The following is a 27,260-nucleotide window of genomic DNA, read 5'->3' as shown; positions in this document are numbered from 1 at the left end:
TTTGATTTCATACCTAGAAAACTATGTTTAATTACATGAGTTTAAGGAAGTAGACGTACGAACTTGTTTCGTAGTCAAAAGGAAATTAAAAGTATTGATGGTCCGGTTTTCATTGAAGATATTAAGGTTGGACCGATCTTAACCTATATACGGAGTCAAGGTATAACCGATCCTAGCTTAAGTTGGGAGTCAAGGTAGAACTGAATCCTATCTATATTCCGAGTCAAGATAAAATTGAATCCTACCTATATTAGGAGTCAAGATAGAACCGATCCTAACTTGCTTTAGGAGTCATGGTTGAACCAGTCCCAATAGGAAAAACTGATTTCTATAAGTTACATATACTATAGGTTTTGTGTGGTTTAGAAATTAGGTTTTCAAAATAGGAAAGTTCAAGATGTCGACATAGTGAATAATTTGAACATGTGCTGAAATATTATTTCTTAGTTGTTTAAAACGATATTCCTTGATACTCAAGGTGAGATCCCAAACCGAAATAAGTAGAGAATTTTGTTTGATATTTTCGAAATTAATATATTTTATTTTACCAGCAATCAAAACATATCTCTGGAAAGATATATTTGGTAAGTGCTAGCTAATATTGAGTTTTCCATGAAGATTTCGGTTATATAGTTGGATATTGGTTGGAATTTATAAAACTGAATTTAGGTGCTTTATTGCACATCTTAAGAATAACTTTGGTTATGGAAATTCCTTGGTGTCCAAACTACTTTGGTCTACAAACAATGAAGTTTATTCTTCTTGCAAACTTATCTGATCCAGGAAAATTTCATCTTTGTTGATTCTGGTGTAGCCGACTAATAATACTCTTGTAATACTATGCTGGATAGGAGAGAAACCTAATAAAGAGAAATCTCTTACTCCGCTAGTTTAAATACTTATTTGGGATCAAGAAGTGTCTACTAGTAACGTTGGCGAGAAACTAAATTTGCATTGTTATTTTAGTTTTCGATCATTGATTTGATTGACTAACGATTATTAACTCTTGATTGCACCTAGTTTGATTATTATTGAGAGCCTTCCCTTCTGACATAAGGTCACTCAAACTAGATCAAAGGATTAACATTGACTTGTGATTATCCATTGTTAACAGACTCCGTTCTCTGCGTAATCGATCATAAGTCAGGAATCAAGTTTGTTATTGTGTAGGTACATAAGACTATTGAAAATTGAAAACAAGATGATTTTTCTTATTGGTTTTGTATCTTCGTGATCTGATTCGTGCAAAAACTTGATCGGCTGGGATCCGAATAAATCTAGTTTATCTTTTGATAGACTTCTTATTGACTAATCGTATTTAGATCGACAAATTATCATTTAGTGTTACTTTTCCGTATCTGAATCTGGTAGTTCTGTTTGACTCGATCTGTTTAACTTGTTTAATGTAGATCTTGGAAAATCTAAAATCCGAAAAAAGGAGTTTAATTGATGTTAAACAGAAAAGCCTTTGTCACACTCAACAAACATATCTCTGATTGATTTCCTGAGATAGGAGAGTGGTTACCGAACATATTAATCCTTTAGTGTTTGGAAAACGGTCGAAAGGGTTGAGTGCTTAAAGTCTTCGGAGAGACTGAAACAACTTAAGATAGTGGACTCTATCTTAGGATTCGCGTGTGTTGGCCATATTGGTTGTAGGCGCATGGATACTGAGGAAACTAGGTAACTAGGGGTATTTTACTTGGTCTCAACTATACGAAGTTGGTAGTGTCTTTGTATAGAGTATTCAAAACTGGACTAGGTTCCGAGGTTTTTTCTGCATTTGTGGTTTCCTCGTTAACAAAACTGTTGTGTCTGTGTGCTTTTACTCATTCCACATCAAAAGTTATTTAATTATAAAAGCATCCCTCTACCTGTATGCTTGAAGGCCGTTAGACTCGAAAAAATTGTGGTGTACTTGTTACCCTCGTCATTTCAAATATCAATATGTTTTAACCTTCGCCGATTTATCTTCTTCTTTTGTTGTCTCCTCATTCTTTGTTCTTTTTCGTTTCTCCATCTCTTTTTTTAACACGTTTTCAAACAGAAAATTGTTAACATTCCCAATTAGACAGAGTATATTAACAATGGACAATGTATCATATTGAGATTTTTACTGTAACACGTTTTCACATCATTTAAATTTGTGAATATGTACTGAAATGTATACTGAATTAGCACCAGAGTAAATAAAATTATGCTTAGTACTACTATGTTGAGTAATAAGTGATTTAACACTTACGGAGTATCCATCTTTTCATTTCGATCACATGCAACAATAAATCATAAAAAATTAGTACGGATTTGATCAATAAAAGTAGGGATCAATATCAGTAAACAACGTTTTACAGATCAATTTGACAACAAAATGAAAAACAATGAATCAAACAAATTTGATACAAAATCAAACCCTAATTCGACAAAAAAATCATAAGAAACTAAACATGCATCAAGTTTTTTCTGAAATGGATAAATTATTTCAAAATCAAACCCTAACAAATCAAAAACAAACATGTTACGAACTTATTTTTCAAACAAAATCATCAGCAATTATACACTACCTTTCATTTGATCTTCGATTTGAATCTGTTGAAGAACATAGTAATCGATTTTGTGAAAAATCAAATTTATGTAACCTGATTTTTTGGCTGGATCTGTTTTTGATGATTTTCGTCTTGATATTGATCTTTACAGGTTCTCACTAACTTCAATTTTGCTTACTCAAGCTTTAGTTTCTCCACCGATCTTTTTTTTTTTTTTGCACAGATCGTGTCGGAGATAGAAAATAAACCGTTTTGAACGTTCTAGTGAACAAATAATTGAGTAGCTGACATCTATGAAGCACAAATACTTAAAAATCAGTGACTTATCCGTATCAGACGCCGTATTAATGTCAGATACTTAGGGATATGCATCAGATACTCCATTTAAATTGTCCATTTTTAATTACGAAAATGATACGGGATACTCTGGGATACCTATTGGATACTCTAAGAGGGGATACTTCATATATTATATATAATTGGAGCATATATAATTTATTATTCGAGGGAAACAAAGCATATATAAATTTAAATGAAACAAGATTGTATCCCGACGTGCTGAGGATTTAGTATTTTTTCATAGTAATCTTCCTCTCCTTTCGCGAAAAGGTAAAAATTATACGAAAGGAGAAAGTAGAATGTGGGATATCAATTTGATCCACTGGACGGTGTGGGAGTACTTGAAGTTTCAAATCTTTCACTTAACAAGCCAGCACTAGAAACAATACTCTTTGATGAAACAATATTGATGAGTAATAGGCGAGCGAGATGTTAGATAACTTTCATTTTTTTTTTAATATTCTAGATAATATTTAAGATTTTTTTATTTTATTTGATTCTTTTTACTAAAATGAATTAAATTAAATATTTTTAGTAAATACAACGTATCCCGTATCCTCATTTTTTTAAAGTTGACAAATTTCCATATCGGTATCTCCGTATCCGTGTCCCCATATCAATATTCGTGCTTCATAGGCTGAAAGTTTATGAGATAATTTATAAGAGGGAAATTTTGTAATATATTGTTCCGGAAACCCTAGCTTCTATAAGGCAGGGGTATTTGTGAAGCCATTCAATAGTAGGGGTATTTGATTTATGTTCCCTATATAAAGCCATGTTCTCAATTGAAATCCAATTATGAGTCCAAATGTTAATAGAAGATACATTTGCCACATGCCACTTGCCATAATTTTGAATAATTTGGATACCATAAGTTAAAATATTCCAAATCCAACTAGAATTCTTGTTAACCGGAGGACGTTCATGTTTTAAATCATGATAAGAAAAATATTTGGATTTAACTAACGTCATCCAAGGTTCAAAACCGTTTTGAAGAATCAAATTCAAAGCAAGTTTTGCTAACACAACTGAGTTGTAATGGGTTAGTTGTTTTGAACATCACATCCAAGAATTTTAGGCATAAACATTTTATTCCAAGAAATAAAATGTCTCTTGTTATGATTGGGAGAACTATTCCACCAATAGTTTCTCTACAACTGACTCACGAGCTGAATAGTTGTATCTGGAATTTTCAGAACTTGCATGTGATAAAGACTCTTAGTACTCATAACTGAATTAAATTGAGTAGTCTTACCAGACCAATTAATAATCTATCTATTCTAACCATGAAGTTTTGCAGCCATACGATCCGTAACGGGTTGGGAATTCTCAGTTGTTAACCCGTGCATAAGAAGATGAATACCCAAATATTCTTCACCTACTTCCATTATTTTCATCTGAAAAATCAATGTTAGAGAAATTAACTTTGAAAGATGAAAAAACATTTTCACTGAAGAAAATTGTAGATTCCCGCTGGTTAACAGCTTGACCAGAAGCATCACTAATCTGTTTAAGAATATTCCGAAAGCTTCTAAAATGAGCAGGAGTGGTTTCTAAGAAAAATAAATAGTCGTTCTCGAAAAATAAGTGATTCACATGAGGATTGTTTTTCTCATTTCTATTCCGTTTCAGTTTACTACGTAGAATTTGAGTTCGATCAATTCTCGAAAAATCTCCCATAACAAGAAGAAGAGAGAAGGTGATAAATGATCATATTGGCGGATCCCTCGAGTAGGAGTAAAAGAAGCAGTAGGATTGCCATTGATTGAAATTCTAGTTGTCGTGGTGCACTGTTGAATCAGTTGAACCCAGTCCTGATAAAAAGTTAAAGAAAAATGTCACATAGAAAAGGTCATTCTAATTTGTCAAATACCTTGGACATATCCTGTTTGAGTTCATTATAAGAAGGTTTTCCTTTTATTCTTTTTGCTTCATGGTGTGAATCACTTCATGAGCCATGATGATAATGTCCCAAATATCTATCTCGAAACTTGGACATATTAAGCTGGAGAAATGATGTCTGATAAGAGAGAGTCCGTTTGCGATGAACATGATTTATATAGGAGGATACCAGTCCTATTAGGAGCTGATACCGTTTCATGTAGGACAAAAAAATTCCACCGATCCTGACCGTTGGATCAAAGAAATGGTATCAACCCATAGAAATGGTATTCCCCCTTATAAATCGTGGCAATAAATGAACAATAACCCACTACATTAATTACACTTATTATAAAAAGTTAAAAATAAAAAAGTTACTGTGTACTAGTACAAAATATAAAAAGTTATAATAAAAAATGAAGGCTATTACCTGGGCGTCACATTCTATTAGAGGGGCGTCACCTAATAGGACAAAAACGGGTCACCCGTAAGTAATATAAAAAACCCCTTATCTCAAATAATTTTGTAATGACTAAATAACCCTTATTTAGTTAATTTTAATTTAATTTAATTAGATAAAAATTAAATTAATGAATTTTGTTGTATACTTGGTGAATTCTGGGACAAAGTTTTTGTGGGAAGAAAAACTGGCCGTAAAATAAACTTATACGGTTGGAAATAATCCAAACCTGGACGGACAATCACTTATACGGTTGAAAATAATCCAAACCTGGACGTAAAATCACTTCTACGGTTGGAAATATTCCAAACCTGGACGTAAAATCACTTCCACGGTTGGAACTAAAAGGAACCTGGACGTAAAATGAGCTTCTACAGTTGGAGCTAATTCAAACCTGGACGTAAAACTACATGCAAATAAAATTCTACGGTTGGAATTAATCCAAACCTGGACGTAAAATCACTTCTAGTTAAAGGGTAATCTAGACATTATGTATATGTGTTAGGATATACCATAACTACTTTTTTGAACATTAAGAACCCAAATGAAGCCCCTCTATTGGAGTGTGACGCCCCAATAATAGCCTTCTAAAAAATACTGTGTATAGGGCTGCACATGGGCGGGTATGGGCGGGTATAAGCTAAAACCAACCTCGCACCCACATACTGCGGTTTTTTTTTTTCATAACCAACCCCGCACCCACAAACAGCGGGCGGGTTTTGTTACCCGCCCGCTACGGGTTGGGCGGGTATGGGTTTAAACGGGTTTAAACCCGCTTATATTCAAGTATTTAGAGTAACTTCTATTCTCCTTGATTAAGTGAGAAAAAAAAACCAAAACCCCAAAAATATTCATATCTAGGAAGTTCACAGATGAAGATTAAGTGTTGAATCTGTTGATTTTTCGATTGTTGTCGATTTCTGGTGAAGATTCGAAGTTGTTGTTGTCGATTTCTGGTGAAGATTTCTGGTAATTGTCGTTCGTAGGTGAAGAAGAAGAACTGAGGAGGAAGAAGAGGAGAGGCCGAACAGAAAGAAGAGTGTAGAAAGTGAATGAGGGTTATCAGTTATCCTATCTACTAGTATTAGGGTTTCATAATGGACGACTATGATTAGTTTTATCTAATGGTATATAATCTGCGGGTTTTTTGGGCGGGTATGAGCGGGTATTAGCTTAAACCAACCTCGCACCCACAGACAACGTTTTTTTTTTTTCATAACCAACCCCGCACCCACAACGGGCGGGTATGGATTAAAAACCCACGGACTTAACGGGTACGGGTGGTTTTGGGTATCGTGGGCGGGTCTTGTGCAGCCCTAACTGTGTACTACAAAAAAAAACGTCGACACGCGGTGAAGATTTGGGGTAGGAAGCGCGTTACTTGACGCGTTTACTTTATTCTCTCACTTCATCCATTCTCTTCTTCTTCTTCACTCTGATTAATTCTTCCCAATATTTCTTCTTCTTCTTCTTCAATACAATAATTCTCCTGAAACGAACAAAGACAAGCTTGAAACAATGTCAGGGTACCCACATGGATCATCACAACCACCACCAGGAAGTTACGGCTACGGTGGACCACCACCTCAACCACAACCATATGGCTATGGTGGATCACAACCACCATCTTCTCAACCTTACGGATCAGCACCGCCTTACGGTTCTTCGCAACCACCACCACCCCAACCACAACCATATGGATATGGTGGTTCACCACCTTCATCAGGTCATCATCAACCTCAACCATATGGATCAGCAGGATCATACGGTTCTCAACCACCACCACCAACATCATCAGGATCGTATGGTTCATCAGCCTATGCACCTTACGCACCATCTGCTCCTCAATCAGATCCCCTAAAACCTCCTAAAAATAGTTACGATTCTGGAAGTGTTGGTGGTCCTGATGGACACTATCATGGAAGTAGCGGTGGTTATCACACAGCAGCATCAGCACCACCACAGCAACAACATTACGGAGCCAGCCCATTTGCTCCTTTGGCACCTTCAGCGTTTCCACCAGGAACTGATCCGAATATAGTTGCTTACTTTCAGATGGCTGATCAAGATGGTAGTGGATTGATTGATGATAAAGAATTGCAGAGAATTCTCGCTGCTTATCATCAGAATGGATTTAGTCTGAGAACTGTTCATCTTCTTATGTATCTCTTCACCAATTCCAACACTCATAAGATCGGTGAGTCTCTCTCTCTCTCTCTCTCAAATTAAATTAATTATTTAGGTTTTATGTTGTTCCAACTTAATTTTGAGTCTTCACCATGTATACAACTAGGTCAATTTTGATCATCTTCTCGTTTTCTCTGATGCTGTGAGAGAGAGGTGAAGGGATGGAGTTCTGAAAAGACATGGTCAAACAACAAAACACCGTGTCACAAAAAAATTAGGTTCGGGACAATTTTCAGTAGTCCTGCAAATATTGGATTATTTAGTCCAAATTGGGGGTATAGGGTCTGCTACCTTAGTAAATTCTTTGCAGCTATTCTTACCCTCCATGTGGACCGTTAGGGGTTACTTTGGGGACATCCGATAGAATAAAAATTTCTTAACCTTTATTTATATACCCTTTTTTTAGAGTCTTTGTCTCTGCAAGTTGCCAGGTTGCCTGTCCATGTAGATTTATCGGTGGTTCTTTGGGCACCTAATTGATTTTTTATTGAGCGAAATTGTAGAATTAGGAGTACCTACAATGGTAGTTTAATAATGCGCAAGTTGATTAGCTGACTGAGGAAAATTAATAATCATATAACTGCTGAAATACTACATTTCCTAGACTAAGGATGGTTTCTTCACTTCTGCTCACTCATTCGTGGAAGGGGTTATTGCATCATAACATGCTTATTAGTGATTTGTGTGGAGTCTCTTGTAGTTGAATGCTAATAAGTGCATCTTCCTGGGTAATAAATAAGGTAGTCAATAATTTCCGGTGTGGTTCTCTTTTGTCAGAATTTTTTTTTCTTAATCTTTTTTATGTTTTCTTTTTCTTTCTAATTTACTTATCTGTTTCATAATTTTCCAGGACCTAAAGAGTTCATTGCAGTGTACCACAGTCTTCAAAGCTGGAGGGTATGTTCGAAAACTGCTTCCTTAGCTTTTGCATAGTGTCTTTATATTATAATCTGAAGTAGGTATTGGTATGCTTTGACTTTTTCTGTTTGATCACTATATTTATGTTGGAAAATTTGCAGTTTAGGGTAAATGTTTTGATTTCATAAGCCTCGCCAACTAAGAAATAAGGATCCTAGTTTAATTTTAGTCCTCTAGTTGGTGTTCAGACTTCAGATGTATTCATACTTCTTATTTGTAACAAGAAAAACAAGTAGAACTTACGTTGAATAGCGGTGTCTCTAGGTGCAGTGAGATTAAACCAGTAACTTGGAATATAAATTAACATAGGGAGAATAGCGGTGGTACATGTGTGAGGTGTTTGCAATTTCTGGGATGTTCATAGTTAAATGAAAAAACTTCGTAGTGGTTTTCATTGTTATACTGAAATAATGTAAATAGGGATCATGCGATTTGAATTTAGTAACGGCCACAATTTGATTTTATCGAGTCATACAGGTTGTGATCTATATATGTCCGTCTATTGTCCTTTTTTGTGCGGTAGATATTCATTGTAAACATAGATTCAGACCGTGTGGCTCGCCAAAAGAAAATATTGTCAGTCACTAGATTTCAGATCTTATGGTCAGAGGTTCTACTTCTACATATTCTATGTTCAATACTGGCACCACAGCCATAGTTATTCGTCTAGGTTTCTTTCATTGTTTACTAAAGGAGAAGAAAGAATAGTTGAGATAGAAGAAATCCTAGCTAGTTTTTGAGATCTGTACAAACAGTTATGTGAAAGAATCGGAAAACAGAAAATAAATATATTTCGTAAACATAGTTCAGAAAATTTTGCAAGGAGGGAAATGAAAATTTTCGGGGAAAATCGAGCAGGGACTGGAAAAATTAGTGGATTTGTGAGAGTAAAAAGGAGATATTGAAAATTGTGGGTGAATGAAAGTTGTTAATAGTGCGATCTAAATTTATTAACGGCCATGATTTGACTTTATTGAGCTGTACAGATTGTATTCTATGTCTATCTAATGTCCTTTTTTGTGCGGTAGACATTCATTGTAAACATTGTTTAGGTTTTTTGTGACTCGGCACAAGAAAATCTTGCCCAACACTAAATTTCAGATCTATGTCTACAATACCTGATGTTTGCCTAAAAGGAACATATTGAAGTGTACTCGAGCACTTAGAAAACAAAGACCAGAAACTTTGTAAATGTTCCTCCTCCATAGGCAACAGTTATGAAGAGACCCATCTTGATAGTTTGAGAAAGTGGTCGAGCCTGAACCAAACTAAACGTAGAATAGATGAATTCAAGTATGCATATTTGCTAAAATTTGGTAAGTATCAGTTAGACGGAAAAAAGTGAACACTTTGTTTTCTATAGAAAGATGAAATTAGACAATAGCAAATAGGAAAAAAGTTAGGAGTGAACAGAAATGTCCACATATACAATGAAAAAGTGCAGTTTACACATTAACTGATCAAGTACACTGTTATCTGCTTAAAATTATCCTACAGTTGTATATTAATCTTTTAAGCAAAAGAAAATTGTCCTATTTATATGCTGAAACTTTGTTATACAATTCGCCGTCAAATCTTCAGTTATTTACAATTAGAACCAGAAGAAATTGAACTGTATGAAGTCTTCGCGTTTGAATCATAGTTCTCAGGTATACTTGTCAAGATTGGCTGTAGCACCCGAAGTTTTGATCCAGTTGTTCGAACTTTCTTGTTTTGTAATGGAATGGATGTTCAGCTTTGTTAATATCATAGTGCATTGCAGGTGTGTACTTTGTAAAATATCTGAAATGTCCTTAATATAGACATTTCGAAACTTTTGCAGCGTGTTTAGATCTTTTTGCAAACCCCCCACCCCCCCACCACACACACATAAAAAGTTTGTACATGTAGCATGCATTGCGCTTTTCACTATATAACATTTAGTTTTTCAGGCAATATTCGACAGATTTGACGGTGATCGAAGTGGAAAAATTGATACATCAGAGTTGCGACAGGCACTTCTAAGCCTTGGGTTTGCTGTTCCTCCGGGCGTGTTGGATCTGCTCATCTCAAAGTTTGATAAAACTGGTGGCAAAAGCAGGGCAATTGAATATGATAATTTCATAGAGTACGTCACCAATTTTACTCATTACCCAATTTTAAATTTATGTACCATGTTGTGCTCATTATTGGTTTTAACTCTTTTAAGTCATTTGAATTTATTAAAGATGTATCTTTTTTTTTGGAAAGAAACTATATTTATAAATTTCATCAGTACAAGTTCCCGACAGTTCTAATTCACATCTTCTTTTGATTTATTTGTTCTATGGCAAACAGATGCTGTCTGACTGTCAAGGTAATCACCGTCTCAGTTCTTCCTTCTGTTGTATTCAAGTAACTTTTAGTTCAGCGAAACAATCAAAAGGTTATTTGAATTTCTAATTGTTCTAATTTTTATGCAGGGGCTTACGGATAAATTTAAGGAAAAGGATAAATCGTACACTGGATCAGCAACTTTTACTTACGAGGCTTTTATGTTAACTGTTCTGCCTTTCCTTATTGCATAGTCTCTAACTGGAAACGGTTTTGCTTGGGAGTTGGGTCTGGTAGATATTTTCCTTTCAGCAGTACTTTAATTTGGCACATGTGGCTGTAGTTTGAAGTAGATATTTAAGACTCACGAGTGCTGCCTTGGATAGTTTACTAGAAGATTGTTACTGTATAAATATCACTATCATGAAATAGTTATGTTCTTCTTTGTTTACCAGGGATTATTCATAGTCCTTGGAAACATGGCATGATGAATGTAAGAAACTTGAATCACACTTGCTTTGTTTTGCAAAGTTTTCTTTGGAAACAGAATATAAATGCCGTGGTTGTTTCGCCAACCATTTACAATTTCTGAGAATCAGAATGAGAGAATGATAGTTGCCATGCTAATTTGATTTAGAATCATCTCACTGATATCCGGAACTTTAAAGATAATCATTTACGGTGGTATAATTAACGATGTTGTTAGGATGGATGGCTGAAATAGTAAAATGCACAGAGTACGTGTATCTGAAGAACAAAAGAACCATATTTTTTGGGGTATTTAGAAGATGGATGGTATTTAGGAGATGCATCCATTTACATGTTTATAATTTATTGCGCCTTACTCCGCGAGTGAAGCCAGAGCTATCTTTTCCTGAGTAGAAGAGCTCCTATCGCACTCTCGTGCATAATAACAGTGGTGATTCTTTTTTTCCAAACTGCTGTTGGATTTTGGCACCCTGGGAGAATCCTTAAAAACTCAGTACTAGCAGGTTTTTAGGTCCTAGAACTGTATCACGTAGAATAACACACGGTATTCAGCGTTGGCTGAAAAATGGTAGCACCAACACTATTGAACAGACTCCAAGCATCACAAGAGATAAATGAGTGTTACACGAGTGCTGGAAAATCGGTTTCTCTATAGCTAAAAATCCTAGCTTAATTGGGGGCCATGGAATTTTGTTTGCCCCCAAATTTTTCAGGGGTGTAAAAATCGGAAGATGAATATACTATTTTATCCTTGATTAATATTTTTTTTCAAGTAACGACCCTCATTAACGACCCTTCACCGACATTAACGACAGTTTAGGGTTGTCATATACATCATGATCAAAACAATAACGACTCTAAACTGTCATACACTAACGACTCTTTTTAGAGATTAATGACAGTCTATAACGACATTTCTAAAACATTAACGACTGTTTAAGTCGTCAAATGCGTAACCAAAACAGTAACGACCCTTCCAAAGGGTCGTCAGGGAATTGATCATTTTTATGACGACCCAAAACTGTCGTACATTTCCGCCATTTATGAATCTTCGACAGTTTAGAATCGTCATTTAAACAGTCTAAACATTAACGACTGTTGAGGGTCGTCAATGAAATTTTTAATACCTTGACGATTTTTCATACTATCTAAGTAAAAAAGAAAAAGTTAGACTAGAAACTACAGACAAAAAACTCTGGAAAAAAAAAATTAAACTCTAATTAAGTAAGATTATCACTAATTAATTAAGATTATTACTAATTAATTAAATTTTAACTCTAATCATTTAGGGATATTTTAGCCATTTAAAAAATATTTTATAAGACGTGACCCAAATTAGATTCCGGTGACCTTTTGTGCATGGCCCCCAGTTAATTTCGAAGACCCTCAATTAAGCTAGGCTAAAAATGGTTGCTTACCGAGAAAAAAAATGAAAAAATATAGCCGATGAAAATAAATAAATAAAAATTGTTACAGAAAAAGAAAGAACGAAGGAAAAGGCTAAATAACGGTTCCAACGGCCTGTTCCTCGTTCATATTCGATTCTCATAATGAAATTTTACCCTTCTTCTGCTGGAGAAGAGAGAGGGAGAGGGGAGTTCGTTAATTCTGCGGTGTAGGATGTTTCATAGCTTGATCTTTCCTGCATAACTTAATAGGGTTTCCAGCCTCCGATCTGCTCTCTTGTAGGCGACGATCCGAGGTAATCATTTTGATTTATTTTTTAAAAATTTGGTTATAAAAAAAAAACTTGCTTCTGTATTGCATTTGCTAATTGTTTTCTTTGTTTGGTATCTATATGAACATTGTAGGCTGGTCCAGAAAATTTAAACCTCTAGCCGATTGTTTGGAGGAGGATTTTCATTCTCTCCCTCATTCGGCATCCATTAGAGGATTTGTTCGATTGTCTTAGTTAAAAGGTAGAAGAAAGAGAAACATTTAAGGAATCAAGTGATTGTTGTGTTTACCAATGGAGAAACAAAGAAAGAAAGAAGAAAAAGTTGGATTTTTTTGAAAAGTTTTAGCGGGTAGAGATGGGTGTGATATCAAGGAAGGTTTTGCCAGCTTGCGGGAGCCTTTGTTTTTTCTTCCCTGAGATGAGAGCAAGATCTAGACAACCAGTCAAGCGATACAAGAAGATTATTTCCGAAATCTTCCCTCGTAATCCGGTTAGATCATTATTACTATCATCATTCAATTTTTCATACTCTTGTTTTAGTACATTTTATTATTCGCTTTTTAATTGATTAAATGATCCATCCATGTTAACTGAATATGTGCCAAAAAAATGTTCAGAAACATGATAGAGCTTTTAAATTTATCTCTTTCCTGTTTGCTCATACAGCATATGGGCTTTAGCCTCGGAAGCTAAATGGTGATATGAACCGCCTAATTGTCTACATTTTGGAATGGGGAATTACAAATCTCTGTCAGCTACTAACAGATTTGACTTTTTAGTTTTATTTTTGGAGGTCTTGGTCTAACGTCGCCTCCTCAAATTTTCCAAAAAACAAACAGAAATGACAATTGTTTATAAGCAGAATGCTAGCTTTCGCTGATGCTGAGCTACGCTTATAAATTGTCCATTCCAACACATAGAAACAAAATTTTGTGCGCGTATCATGTGTTAGATCGAAATTCTAACCTAACACCACTGCAGAACAACAGATGATAGTTACAGCCTACTTATAGAGTATTGCATGTTATAATCTACTGGTGAGGAATACACTCCACGGACTTCACACGATATCGAGATTTATGTAAAGATTACCTTTTGTATGCCTTTTCCAGGATAATAACACGGCCGCTTTTCTTAACTGTATAGACGTTGCAGTGTATGCGATTGGGATCAGTAAATGTGATTGACGTTGAGTCTCTCTTTGTAGATTTGCATCTGTTTAAACCATTTAATGGCACCCCTGTCGGCAACATTCTGGCTTAGAGTCGAAGGATTTTATAGTTTTTATTGTACCTTTTACATTTCAACTTGCCGTTGTTTCTGTTGTTGGAATGGTTATTAGAAATAATAGGTTAAAAGGCATATATCCTGCATGAAAAAAATCTCAACATCTTAGCTTCCCTGTGGATCTTTTCCTGATATCTGATGGGTGCTACTTATGTAGGAAGAAGGGCCAAATGAACGGAAAATAAGCAAATTGTGTGAATATGCTTCAAGAAATCCCTTGCGTATCCCAAAGGTATAATCATATTGGTTCGAAAATGAATTCTTTAACCCCATGGTGTATGCTTCTTACTCGGTCGGTGATAGATTTGTTGGAGACTTTTTATTGTGGTCAAATCTTGTGTTTTTGTGGTTAATTTTGCTTTGTCTGTCCATCTGTATTCTTTCCAACCTCAGACCTCTTGGTACAGCCAACAAGTGTCTACCAACTCAACTGTTGGACACTTACAAGAAACTAAATAACAGTGCAATACTGTGTTATTTACATAGGGGATTCTTGCTGATCACATGGGATATCCAAAGCATCCAATCGTGATTGGTCATATATATCCTCTTTTACATAATTACTGATTATCATAGCCAAGTATTGCATTCTTGCATAGAAATAATACCTGCTGAGTTGTTGCTACTGCCTTCACAACTTTTCTACTAATGGAAATTCTGGTCTTAATTATCAGATCGCGGCTTCTCTTGAACAGAGGTGTTACAGGGAATTGAGAAATGAGCGTTTTCAGTTTGCACATATAGTGATGTGTATATACAGAAAACTGTTGATCTCCTGCAAAGAGCAAATGTAAGTTGCCTTCAGTTCCACATGTATAAGTTTTCCGTGAATTGTGAAGTAGAATCTCTAGCTTTGGTCCAAAATTACTTTGGAGGGGTCTATTAAATGAATGAGTCTAATACTATTTTGGGAATTTAAGAAAATGCCACACTTCCAATTTCCTGTCTAAGAAAGTGCCATTGTTTTTTTTAGAATTTATAAAGTGTCACAACCGTTAGATATTCCATCAAGGCCCACCAAACTGGTCTATAATGATTGAACAAGTCGAACAAATGTCCATCTTCACCCATTTACCCTTCATATTCGGTTTCTTGTTTTTTCTTCATTCACTTCACTCACAGCGGCAGCCATGAATCCATGATCTCATCTCCATCAGAACCACCATAATCACCACCTCTTTGTCCTTCTTCTTCTTCTAATTTTCTTCTTCTCCATACAGAGATAAACTTATGCTTTTTATTTCAGAGTTAGGTTTAGGGGATCAATTCGTGAAGAACTTAGGGGAGAAATTGAGAAGATGAAGCCGTTCTAAGGAGAAAACGAGAGTTTATGAAGAATTACTCAATGGGTTTGCTTCTAAGTTAGGTTAGGGATTGTTGCTGGTGGCTGAGAGCAGATCGAGAAGAAATCTAGGGTGGATTCAGTTTCGAACAAGGAAGTTGGGGATTCTGAAATTAGGGTTTGTGTGATATGATTGAGTTAGGGTTTGGACTGATTTGAGGTATAGGTGACGCAGAAGCTACTGAAGAGGTGGAAATCTGTTAAAATTAATTGAAAAAAGGAAAAATACAGATGAATGGGGCTCATGTTAATGGCAAGGTGCATATATCTAGTCCAGTGGTTGAATCGAATGGAAAATTTCAAGAATTTTGGTTCAATTCTTCGGTAATAATACCATTTGGTTCATCTATATTCTTATTGTGAGCTTTTTCCTGCTATCTTATTTTGATTTTGTTTGAAATTGATTTACAAATTGAACTATTGGTGAGTCTAAGATGGAATTGGAGGTACAGGAACTCCTGCAGTTAGCTTGTGTTGTTGTTGTGCTTTGAACTAAAGTTGAGATGCAAGTCTGATGTTGCAATTGAATGATGCTATTACAGGATGTATTGAACTGTTTAGATGAATGTCTAGGGAAGGTACAAACTACAGGTGCAGAGATTTTTAAAATGGTGCTGGTTATTGCAGTGTATATGATGCTGTTATGGGTTATAATTATACTTCAATGAGAATGAAACGCTGGTAGCTAGGGGACAGTTGCAGGTGGATGCTATTTTGAGCAGTGGGTGGTGCTGGATCAAATGATTTTAGCAAGAGAATAATGGAGCTTGAAGCTGAGAAGATACAAGTATTGCAGCTAAAGTGCAGGCTATGGATTGAGGTGGTATTGAGTTGGGGGTTGTGTTCTGTTGTTGCAGTGACTCACGACTTAACTCGGTAATGACTCGCTATGATAACTTGATCTAACTCAGTACAGTGAGATGATTCCAGGGCATAGATGTCTTTTACTAAGCTGAATAACTGCCACCTATGCACTAACGGAAGTTAACTGTTTTTTGAAAAAAACGGGATGGAAAAGGTCAAATGTGTGGCATGAAATAAATTCTGAAAAAAATGATGGCACTTTCTTGAACATGAAATTGGAAGTGTGGTACTTCATTAAAATCCCCTACTATTTTTTGATGATTATTCAAAACAGAGTTGCATATCTTTCTTTGGATTAACCGCTAATGATTTGTAGAGTTGAAGAAGAATCTTATCATCAACTTATAGAAATTACCCAATTTTTCTTCGTTTTGATGTGTCCTTGTAGGTCGTTGCTTGCAAGTAGCCTACTAGGAATCATACACACTTTGCTAGATCAAGTACGTCAAGTTGAAATGAGGATTATAGGATGTCAGACTCTTTTTGACTTCGTAAACACTCAGGTAATACAAAGATTTTTACTCGTTTTCATCAAAGTGATTGGAAGGTTAGCTCCTGAGTTTAATCCTAGGGTAGAGTTTAGAGTGATCGATAACATGTTTCTGACTTGCGGCAGACTGATGGTACTTACATGTTCAACATAGAAGCCTTCGTTCCTAAACTTTGTCTGATAACCCAAGAAATGGGTGAGGATGAGAAGACGCAATGTTTACGTTCATCTGCGATGCAAACTCTATCTTCAATGGTATATTATTCTTCTTGTTGGTGTAATTCTAATGTTTTTCCTGTCTCACATCTCATAGTATATTATTTCAACCTTTTAAGTTGGAAAAATAAATTATTGAATTTTTGCTGATGGTTAGAATTTGGATATAGTTCCTCATATGGCTTATACCACCCAGTCAAAACTTTTCTTTGAGATGGACATCATTATCCTTAGCAGGTGTTAATCCCAGCGTTTCTGTTTGGACTTGAGTTCTTGAGAAGTCAAATAAGTTGGCAGTTCTTTAGGCCTCTTACGGAGCTGAAATAGTATCTAGGTTTACACTATGCGACTTCATGCATTAGGACCTGCTTATTTCTGAGGCATCGGTTGTTTGATGTCAGCAAAGATTTTGAAAGCTTGTTGAAGCATATACAGTGCGTTCATACAGTATGCTTTAAGGGTTGATTCTTTCATCTTGACGATTTTCCATGATATTCAAATTTTTTAATCTTAAACTACTTTTACAGTCATATATATTTTTCATCTGGAATATTTCGAATGACTTATGACTTGAACCTTTCTTTTTGTTTCCCCTTTTTCATTTGTGAGTTTACCCTAATATTTGATGTACCGGCAGAACATAAAAGTATTAACATTCTTTCTGTTTCTGTTTACCTGAAGGAAGTAGCTAATGGTTAACAGTGAATTTGTTGTCAGTTTCCAAATTTAAGTAGTCATAATGTTTTATTTGCACCTTCTACTTGCTATAAAGAGTATGGACATCAAACTTCCGTTTCACTCAGACTTTCTTTCCTTTTGACTTATAGATCTGGTTCATGGGGGAATACTCACATATTTCAACAGAATTTGATAATGTAAGTCATTCCAGTTATTTCAAGTGGTAGCTCTCTATATATATGATTTTTACCTCATTCCCGCTGGGATTGTCATTATTATTTCTCCATGACTTGCAAATGTAATTCAATGATAGATCTAAACACTTATTCCCAGATTACTTACTTAGATACTTGGTTATTTTGGCTAGTTTATCATATTTTATTTTTTTGGTTTCAGTCTATAATGGAGACATCTTATCTCTGGTCATAAAAAAAATCAGAATTGCCTTGTTTGATATATTATTATATGTCGGGGTTGAAACATGCTTTTTATACATGAGCCTATAGGCCCTTTTGGTAAAATCTCAAGAATGATTGTTGTCTCTGTTCATTATCTCATCACGGAAGTGTTCCTGAATATTAAAGGCTTTAGTCGGTAGCCATGACTTTTCTAACTTATAAGTGAGACTTTTTGGCATTCAAGTTTCCAGAATTGCTTGATTTGAGCTTGATAATTTCTAACTTTCAAAATACTGTGAGCTTGTAAGGTGTGAATGAGGTGGTTTTCTCCTTGATGCTTTCTTGAAGCATTATTTATTTTCTTTTAGTTTTTGTTAAGTAGGCTCTTCTCCCTTGATTGGTTCTGGCTGTGGGATTGTCCTCAGTTTTATCATTCTACTTAAGAACTTATGTTTTCAGAATTCTTCGATGCCCACAGGTTGTTTTAGTGGTCCTTGAAAATTATCGAGCACCTAATCAGAAGATGGAGAATATAGATGGAGACAAGCAAGATGGCCAAGTGGCTCCTTCTGAAGTTGTAACCATAAGTGTCCCTTCTTGGAGGGAGATTGTAAATGAAAAAGGCGAAATAAACATCTCCATGTAGTTCTTTATTCCCTAAAATTTTGTAAATTGCTTTAACCATATTGAAATAACTAATTTTCATGATTTGTATCTTTTAGGAGGGAAGATGCGAAGCACGCTAACTTTTGGTCCAGGGTTTGCCTGTATAATATGGCAAAGCTCGCCAAGGAGGCCACAACTCTACGGCGTGTATTGGACTCTCTATTTCGCCATTTTGACAGTGGCAATTTATGGTCTCCTGAGCATGGGCTTGCTCTTCCTGTTTTGTTGGATATTCAGTCATTGATGGAAAAGTCAGGTAATTATTTTATTTTTCTATATAATATTTTTACTATACTTCTTCTCCTAAATTTCTGTCACTTTTTGTTTAACTGGAATTGCAGGACAGAACACCCACCTTTTGTTGTCTATCCTAGTCAAACATCTTGATCACAAGAATGTTATCAGAGAACCTGACATGCAGCTGGATATTGTTCGAGTTACTACTGCCGTCACCAGAAATTCAAAGGTTAAGCACTCTGTGGCGATAACTGGTGCAGCAAGTGATCTGATGAGACATTTACGGAAAGGGATACACTGCTCCCTTGATGAATCCAACCTGGGGGCTGATGTTATCAATTGGAATAAGAAATTTTTAGAAGCTGTAGATGAGTGCCTTGTGCAGATATCGCATAAGGTATTTGGCCTCTTTAATATTTTCTTAACATGAGAATTAGTAGTTAATAGGTTCTAGGCTCTAGCAGCATGAGTTTCAAGGGATTTTGTTTAACAGCCCTCAAATCGAGGCCCGTGAATGGGGACAAGAGAAGGTTCTGTTTGGTTGTTGTTACAATCTTACCTAAGGTAGAGTTGTGGGGAAGCCCTAATTTGTAGAATATTTCTTTAATGTCATGTGTGAGGCCTTTTGGATGATACACCCGTACCGTGAGTGGTGTCTAGAGCGGGTACAGTATCATAGAGGCCTGATGACACACCCGTACCGTGAGTGGTGTCTAGAGCGGGAACAGTATTGTTTAGGCATTGAGAGAAGGGTGTTACAACCAGTATCAGAGCCGAGGACCCCTTTATTCTTAATTTGGTGAGATCGCAACTGCCTGCAAACCGGCCCGTGTGTAGTGGTGGGTTTTTTCTTGAAGTCCCATAAGTCCCAAGACAAAGTCATCACCAAGATCCTTAAGTGTGGACTTTCTCTGTTGTTTGAGCCCTTTTATGTGCTTGCTAAAGTGTGGATTGTATTGAGTTGGCATTGAGAGTGAAGTGTTTGATTTTCTGTATTTATGAAGTGATTTCATAATGCTTGGCATAAATTTGGCAGGTAGGAGATGCAGGACCTATGCTTGATAGAATGGCCGTGATGTTGGAGAACATACCAAATGTTGCATTAATAGCCAGAACTACCATCCATGCTGTGTATCGTACTGCTCAAATATTAGCCTCTCTACCAAATTTATCATATCAAAACAAGGTGAGTTAATATATACATGTAAACTAATTTGATCTGACCTTGTTTCTATTTCTCTATGTTGCTCTGCATCGTAATTCTTTTTCCAAAAAATGCTGTAGGCTTTTCCGGAGGCGTTATTTCATCAATTGCTTATGGCTATGGTATATCCAGATCATGAAACACGGGTGGGAGCTCACAGCATATTCTCTGTTGTTCTTGTGCCATCTTCTGTTTGTTCAAAGGCTTCCGTAGTTAATTCTGATGCACTAAAGGAAAACGGTTTTAACCGAACTCTCTCAAGAAATGTGTCTGTGTTTTCTTCTTCAGCTGCTCTGTTTGAGAAGCTTAAAAAGGATAAACCACTCTTGTCAGAAAATGCTTCTGAACAGAACACCGAGAAACCTATTGATGACAGGCTGCAAGGAGGCAACAATACTGGGATGCTGAACAGATTAAAATCGTCCTATAGTCGAGTTTATAGCATGAGACGTGCTTCTGTACCTTCAGTTCTCGGTGAAAAACCTATGGTATCTTCAAACAAAGAAGTGGTATGTAAGAATTATCCACTTTCCTCTCTTGAAATTTATCGTGTTGGAGTTGTTTGTTATTCATCAGGAAATCTTAAATCTTGGCTTCACTGCATCCGGGAATAACATCCTCCTATTCACTAAACCTCAGGATCCAATTTCCCTTAGGTTGAGCAGTCGTCAGATTACTCTCTTGCTTTCTTCTATTTGGGCTCAGTCTCTCTCTCCTCTCAATGTTCCTGAAAGCTTTGAGGCTATTGTTCATACATACAGCTTGCTGGTGTTGTTTGCTCGAAACAAGGTATGGAATTTGATACACTAGCATTACTGTTATTTTCATATAACAGTAAGAAATCTTGATCTTATTTTTTCAAGGTTGTAGGGGTTGTTTTATATTATTGCAGTATAAAATGTTTGCTGCATTTTTTCACCTTAATCTTCATATTCTATATTTTTGATCACCTTCTACATTGATAAAACATGTATGAGTAAAAGAACTGAAGGAGGTTCAAGATAAAAAAAATATTCTAAGACTTGAGTCAGAAACTAAGTTCTAAAATACCTTTGGGAGAGTTGAATGATGCTAAGTTCCACTCATCCCTCTAAAATGAATTATTGTTTTCAACTACAAAGTCCTGATTGGATCTAGGCTTATGAGTAAGTGCTCTGTAATCTGTTCTGGAAAATGCCTATAAGGAGGCATATAACCCCATCCACTGCCTTAAGCTGAATAATGATCCCCTTGATTGAGCATATCATATTCATATGATTTATGAAGTGGGTGTTCTCTCTCGTTCTTTTTTGGCTACCTGTTGCAATCAATTACCTTATATGTTACGTTCCAATTTTGTGCATATGTTCAGTTACTTCCTTTCTATATCTAGGGATCTCATGTTTCATATTGTGATTCACAGAATTCCAGTAATGAGACTCTGGTTCGAAGTTTGCAGCTCGCGTTTTCGCTAAGGAAAATTTCCCTTCAAGGTGGAGGTAGGATCCAACTTTTGTAGTACTATCACAGAAATTTAGTTTATATCAGTTCTAATGTTCTAAAATTATATTTGAGCTATCTGCTTCTTATTTTTTTCTCAAGATAAACTGATAAGTTGGAGTTATTCTTGTGTTGACATGTGTGATCTGAGTGCTTCAAGAGATTGGCCCTTTTTTGTTCGGCAACTTGCTTCTATCAAGGTGTATCTGGTGGATAACAGTGTATATTGATTTCCATGCTGTACCCTAGAATTATCCGGGGAAGCGACAACAGAAGATGCATCACATATACCAGGAAGTCTTGATGTTTTACCAAAAAAGAAAAAGAAAACACCCTAGTAATTTAATTTAAACTAGAATTGACAAATGTGAAAATGACACAATCCACAGTGCCACTAGAGAGGTCATAAAGTTTGTATATGTACCGGAGGAAGAAGCTGATTGGAATTTGTCTAAACTGCCTTTCTTAATTCACACCTCTCATCTTTAGATCCCTAGAACACATCTTAGCCTGAAAAACCAGAGTAGGAATGACAGAATGATCCTTCTCCCTATAAGAATCTTATAGTCCCTGAGGAGATACATTCCATGTTAAAGTTAATGTTCAACATGATGTCTACATATAAGCATCCTTCAAGATTTTTTTTTTTTTTTTTGACTCTTTCTGAAGGTAGTCAGTAGTTATCACCACTTGCACTGCGAGAAAGTTTACTGTTCATTGCCAGATGAATGAAGTTCAACCTTTGTTAGGTATGCATAATAAGTGATATATACTTGTGGTGCAAATATCATACATCCTACTGTTCAGAATCTTAGAGCGATAAAGGAACATGATAATAGATTGGGAGTACTGAAGAGTTCATGTATATTTTAGTGTTACCACTTAAATATCATGGTAACGAAGCAGGATTTTGATTATTGAAATTTGGTTCATTGTCAGTTTTAATTGTGGAACTTCCTTTCTTCATTACCAAGACTTGCATTTAGCCGAATCGATGGGTGAATATCATCTGGAAGCACTCTGACAGTTATCTTGCAGGTTCACTTCAGCCGTCACGCTGTCGATCTCTCTTTACGATGGCAACTTCAATGATTATCTTTGCATCTAAAGCTTACAACATCATACCTCTTGTTGCATTAGCCAAAGCATCACTTACAGATGAGGCGGTAATCATGTTTTTACCTATATTGGCTCGATTGCTGTGCATAGTGACTAACAATGACAACTAAAACCGGTTTAAAAAAAGACAACTAAATGTGAACATGCAAGTAAAAATATTCTTGTTTTTCGCTGTATCTGCAACTGAATATCTATATTTCATTTTTAAGCTATCATCTCATTCGCTTCCACATTTTTTGCTTTCGTCCAGGTAGATCCCTATCTACGCTCGGTTGATAATTGCAAACTGCAGGCCACTACCACTGGTTCTGATTATCCATATGGATCCAAAGAAGATGATGTTGCTGCAACCAATTCTCTATCAACAATAAAGTTAACTGAGAATCATTCCCAAGAATCAATGACTTGCGTGATTATAAAGAGCTTGGGAAATATGTTGGATGTAAAGTCTTTAAATTGCCTTTTAATGCAATTCGATTTTTTTTTATGGAATTTATAGCTTTAATAAAATTCATTTTTACTGGAAAATGATAAGTTTTAATGCATCTGTGCAGTCAGAGTCATCCACTATGAAACAACAGTTGTTAAGTGACTTTATGCCTGATGATATATGTCCATTGGGAGCTCCATTATACTTGGAGAATCCAAAAGAAGTATCTCAGTTTGCTTCAAATGAAATTGAATCTGTTGATGAGGTATGTTTTTTTTCCTCCCCTTCCCTATACTTCATGTTAAAAATTGTATGACTAATGTATTATACATTGTTTTTCATGCAGGCCATGCCTCCACTTTTATTTTTAGTGGACGAAGTTGCTCCTGAAGCAATTCAAACAGATTGTAAACCAGATATTGTTGTGCAAACTCCTGACCTTTTGAGCGTCAATCAACTCTTAGATTCGGTATGTCAGCTCTTTACTTGTTTATTGCATACACTTTAAAATGGATTGTGTCTATCTCAGAAGGTCCCTAGCTGGACCATAATTAAATACGGAGAGCATGGTCTTTTTTCAGTTGCTAGCCGTGTTTACTAAGATACCAACAAAATTAATATATCAATTTGCCGTGTTAAAAATTGTATGACTAATATATCAATTTGTTCAAATGATTCTTAAACATTAAAATTAGTAGTGGTACTCGCAAATTGCATGCATGTCCGGTGTACAGTGGTAACACGTTGATCAATCTTGGTCAGCATGATGGAAGGTTTTACTATCAGAAAGTTATACTATGTAGCCCTAATTGTGCAGGTTTCGGAGACGACACGCCATGTTGGACGAGTGTCAGTTTCGACTACGCCTGATGTTCCTTACATGGAGATGGCTGGTCATTGTGAGGCACTTCTGATGGGAAAACAGCAAAAGATGTCCAGTTTCATGACCGTTCAGCAAAAGCAGGGAAACTGCCTCCACGTCTCGTCACCAGATGAAAACTGTGATGTGAATAGAATACCAACTTATCTACCTCCGAAGGTGATGATCTTTACTTTTACAACTCCTGTTTTCATTTATACTCAACGGTTATGTATTTCTTGTACATGAAACGTACTTCTTCTGTTAATCCATCTCATTTTGAAAGCACTTGAAACTGCAGCGTGGGAACCCGTTTGACGAGGAAAACTTCAGCATGAAGCAGAGCAAAACATCTGTTAACGCAGGACCCAAGCGTTGTGCAACCGAATATCAGCATCACCCTGACATTTTCAGGCTACCAGCAGCAAGTCCCTACGATAACTTTCTAAAAGCTGCTGGTTGCTGATTATGTAGATTGCATACCAAACACAAGACGAGAATACGATTTAAAACATTACTATCCAGCATTTGAGGCTAGAATTGTTCTCAGACAGAGTTGATACACTCTACTTCGGTATTCAAACTTCTCAAACTTCAGAGGTTAACGAAAATGATGGTCAGTCTGAGGTGTTGATACTGTTAGTTTAACCATTCGTCCTTCAAGCATCCATTCTTGTAGTAATTGGTTATCCATCTTCCATCTTGAGAGGGTTCTTGACCCTGGTTCTTTCTCCTTACAGGATGTCCCAATGGCCTTCAGCGTACGGAATTATCCGCCACAATTATAGTCTGTCGATGTACCAACCATTATCATCAGTTAATTAACAACTACGAGTGATTGTAAACGTTTCTTTCTTCATTATTATCCATATGTAAAAGGAAACCTGTCAGGTGATAGGGCCTCTTCGCTTTTTTGTGTATAAGTTCTGCAGAATCCCTTATTTTTGCGATGAAGATATATTGCGGTTGTAAATGTTTATGCTCAAAATAGAACAATAAACTAAACACTGCACATCAGATTAATGCCTATTATATACATGTGTGTGTGAGATTTATGTTTTAAATCTTTGATATGATACTCGACGGGTTGGGCGTGATAAGGGCAACTCCAGTGGAGCAAAAAGCATCCATATTTTGTGATGGTCCACATTTTATGGACCAAAAAATGGCATTATGGCTAGATATATTATCCACATCTTTGAGAAGTCTAGATGTTTTTTCATAAATTTGGAATCCTATTACTGGGGCTTGAAACCCAAAGGATTTTGGGGGCTTTATTGGATCATGAAATAACAAATCCAATAACCCCCTATCCTTTTATTTTGTTAATGTCTAATATACCCTCAATTGAATTAGTGTTAATTAGGGAAATTAACTAAATTAATTATGATTATTATATGAATTCAGGTTAACCATCTAACTAATTTTATGAAAATCAAAAACCTTTTTTCATCAATTTTTTTTTTCTCTTTTCTTTTTTGTTTGATTCAGTTGAGGATTCTGAGAATTTTTTTTAACTTTTTTGAAAATCAACCATCTAATATGGTGAAACATATCCTTAAGTTACTCAGAATAACCCTATATATGGAGGATTTTGTTGATTCAAATCGGAAAGCACCCATTAAAAATCTGGATTTTTTTGCAGTTTCGGTTGGGAAAACATCAAATCCCAGCCGTAACCGACACTTATTCGGCTGGGAAATGATGAACTTCCAGCCGAAAATACTGTATACGTCTGGCATAACATTACATCCCAGCCGCAACTCAACAATTTACGGTTGGGAAAACCCAGCCGTAAGCAATCTCGACTAGGAAAACCTTGTCGACCTATACGTTATATATTTTAATTATCAGAACCATTTACGGCTGGAAAAATCCAGCCGCAAGTCTTAGATACGGCTGGGACGTACGAGTCGTAAGTTCAATTGCGGCTGGGAAAACCAAGCCGTTTTTCATCCTCTGTTTTTTTTTCTTTTTTTTTATCATCAGAATAGCTTACGGCTGGGAATTCCAGCCGTGGGTGTACGAACGTCTGGGAAACACTAGTCGTAATTGTTTTCGGCTGGGAAAACCTATCCGTAATCTAAATTAACGGTTGGGAATTTTTAAAACTCCCGACCGTAAACACCTTCAGATTTTTTTTTTACCCGAAATTCATCGAATCGGATTTTTGAACCATTCAAAAGCAAAAATAAATGATGGGTTTTCTTAGTTTTTTCTTTTTATGATAAGCATTTTCATCATGATGAAATTATGATCATTATCTTTATCATTGATGTAGTTTTGTAGTGGTAAGTAAAGTGTTCGTTTCTCGGACTTGTTGAGATTCGATTTTAGACTTAATATAATATGTACAAGGAAAGCTGTCACGGTATCGAGAGGTACTGAGATTCAGGATTCCACCAAATTCCATTCATGTGACTCAATTAATAACTCCAATCAATTATAGCTAAAATATTAAAAATATGGACTCTTATTCTTTGCCAAAAATAGATTTTTAAAACTTTAGATGTAAATCACAAGCATGGTGTATCAAAAGCTCTTACGTCTAAGCATACACCATCAAACGAAATCACAACTAATTAGTGAAAATTATGAATCAATTAAAATAAGTGCAAAAAGTCATAAAGAATTATTAAAATTACCACATGCGTGAAATAGGGTTTCCTTCGTCATCCCAGTGTTGGGGTTTAGCTCCTCATATTAATCATGATCTCAAAATACATGTATAAAGCTCAAAAGTTGATTAAAAGGGAGTAAAACAATTGAACAGAAAAATCGCAACAGAAATAACTGTTGCAAAGGCGTTGTTCACAGTTACAAGAAGAACGATATATATGAAGTGTTGTTGAGACTGCAGCTGCGACCCCCACAACTTTGTCGTAAACACTGTTGAAGAACGACTGTCTTCGGACGTCTGTTCTTCGTGTTCTTCAGCAGCAGCAGCAGCAGCAGAAACAGAGTTTGATCGAACTCTGATTTCTTCTTCTCTGGCCCTCATCAGGTTCCCAAACACTCGACTCCCTTCTATGAACTCCCAACAACTTATATATAGCCAACAGAGCGATTTAATCTCCCCAAAACTTCTCGAAATCTCTTCTTTTCTTTTCTTGGCAGTTACGACAATAATCTCTTCCCAAAATTGTTTCACGCGTTTCTGAGCTTTCCAACTTATCTCAAACTCTTCCTTAGATAGATATGTAT

At 36.0% G+C, this 27,260-nt stretch overlaps 2 protein-coding genes across 3 annotated transcripts; both read left to right on the top strand.

Annotated features, from left to right (window-relative positions):
• Positions 1 to 6,578: 6,578 nt before the first annotated feature.
• LOC113309626 (probable calcium-binding protein CML49) lies at positions 6,579 to 11,205 on the top strand. Its single transcript, XM_026558077.1, has 5 exons — positions 6,579 to 7,420; positions 8,261 to 8,307; positions 10,260 to 10,435; positions 10,645 to 10,663; positions 10,770 to 11,205. Exons 1-5 carry the CDS (start codon positions 6,742 to 6,744, stop codon positions 10,872 to 10,874), a joined length of 1,026 nt encoding a protein of 341 aa, XP_026413862.1. The 5' UTR covers positions 6,579 to 6,741; the 3' UTR covers positions 10,875 to 11,205.
• A 1,409-nt stretch (positions 11,206 to 12,614) lies between these two features.
• Positions 12,615 to 24,561, top strand: LOC113310198. Of its 2 annotated transcripts, none has more exons than XM_026558794.1 (20): positions 12,615 to 12,811; positions 12,921 to 13,277; positions 14,232 to 14,306; positions 14,749 to 14,864; positions 16,669 to 16,783; positions 16,897 to 17,025; positions 17,814 to 17,861; positions 18,541 to 18,704; positions 18,785 to 18,984; positions 19,070 to 19,362; positions 20,002 to 20,151; positions 20,250 to 20,678; positions 20,809 to 20,958; positions 21,572 to 21,641; positions 22,687 to 22,814; positions 23,018 to 23,209; positions 23,322 to 23,462; positions 23,544 to 23,666; positions 24,015 to 24,236; positions 24,358 to 24,561. In XM_026558794.1, the coding sequence occupies exons 2-20, from the start codon at positions 13,143 to 13,145 to the stop codon at positions 24,520 to 24,522; spliced, it is 3,045 nt and encodes a 1,014-aa protein (XP_026414579.1). In that variant the 5' UTR covers positions 12,615 to 12,811; positions 12,921 to 13,142; the 3' UTR covers positions 24,523 to 24,561. The 2 variants fall into 2 exon arrangements, with proteins under 2 accessions (XP_026414579.1, XP_026414578.1); XM_026558793.1 differs by having other exon boundaries at positions 12,616 to 12,811; positions 21,572 to 21,647.
• Positions 24,562 to 27,260: the final 2,699 nt, after the last annotated feature.

This window comes from Papaver somniferum, chromosome 9 (genome assembly GCF_003573695.1).
Source record: "Papaver somniferum cultivar HN1 chromosome 9, ASM357369v1, whole genome shotgun sequence".
Lineage (NCBI taxonomy): Eukaryota > Viridiplantae > Streptophyta > Magnoliopsida > Ranunculales > Papaveraceae > Papaver > Papaver somniferum.
The sequence above is the reverse complement of the archived record's forward strand: the minus strand, read 5'-3'. Positions and strand labels throughout refer to the sequence as shown.

Excerpts from the sequence above, each read along its gene's own strand:
- LOC113309626 (XM_026558077.1), top strand. The coding sequence starts at position 6,742 with ATGTCAGGGTACCCACATGGATCATCACAACCACCACCAGGAAGTTAC. Across the intron at positions 7,421-8,260 it reads TTCCAACACTCATAAGATCG|GACCTAAAGAGTTCATTGCA; the intron begins GTGAGTCTCTCT and ends ATAATTTTCCAG. Across the intron at positions 8,308-10,259 it reads ACAGTCTTCAAAGCTGGAGG|GCAATATTCGACAGATTTGA; the intron begins GTATGTTCGAAA and ends TTAGTTTTTCAG.
- LOC113310198 (XM_026558793.1), top strand. The coding sequence starts at position 13,143 with ATGGGTGTGATATCAAGGAAGGTTTTGCCAGCTTGCGGGAGCCTTTGT. Across the intron at positions 18,985-19,069 it reads GTCATTGATGGAAAAGTCAG|GACAGAACACCCACCTTTTG; the intron begins GTAATTATTTTA and ends CTGGAATTGCAG. Across the intron at positions 22,815-23,017 it reads CATCACTTACAGATGAGGCG|GTAGATCCCTATCTACGCTC; the intron begins GTAATCATGTTT and ends GCTTTCGTCCAG.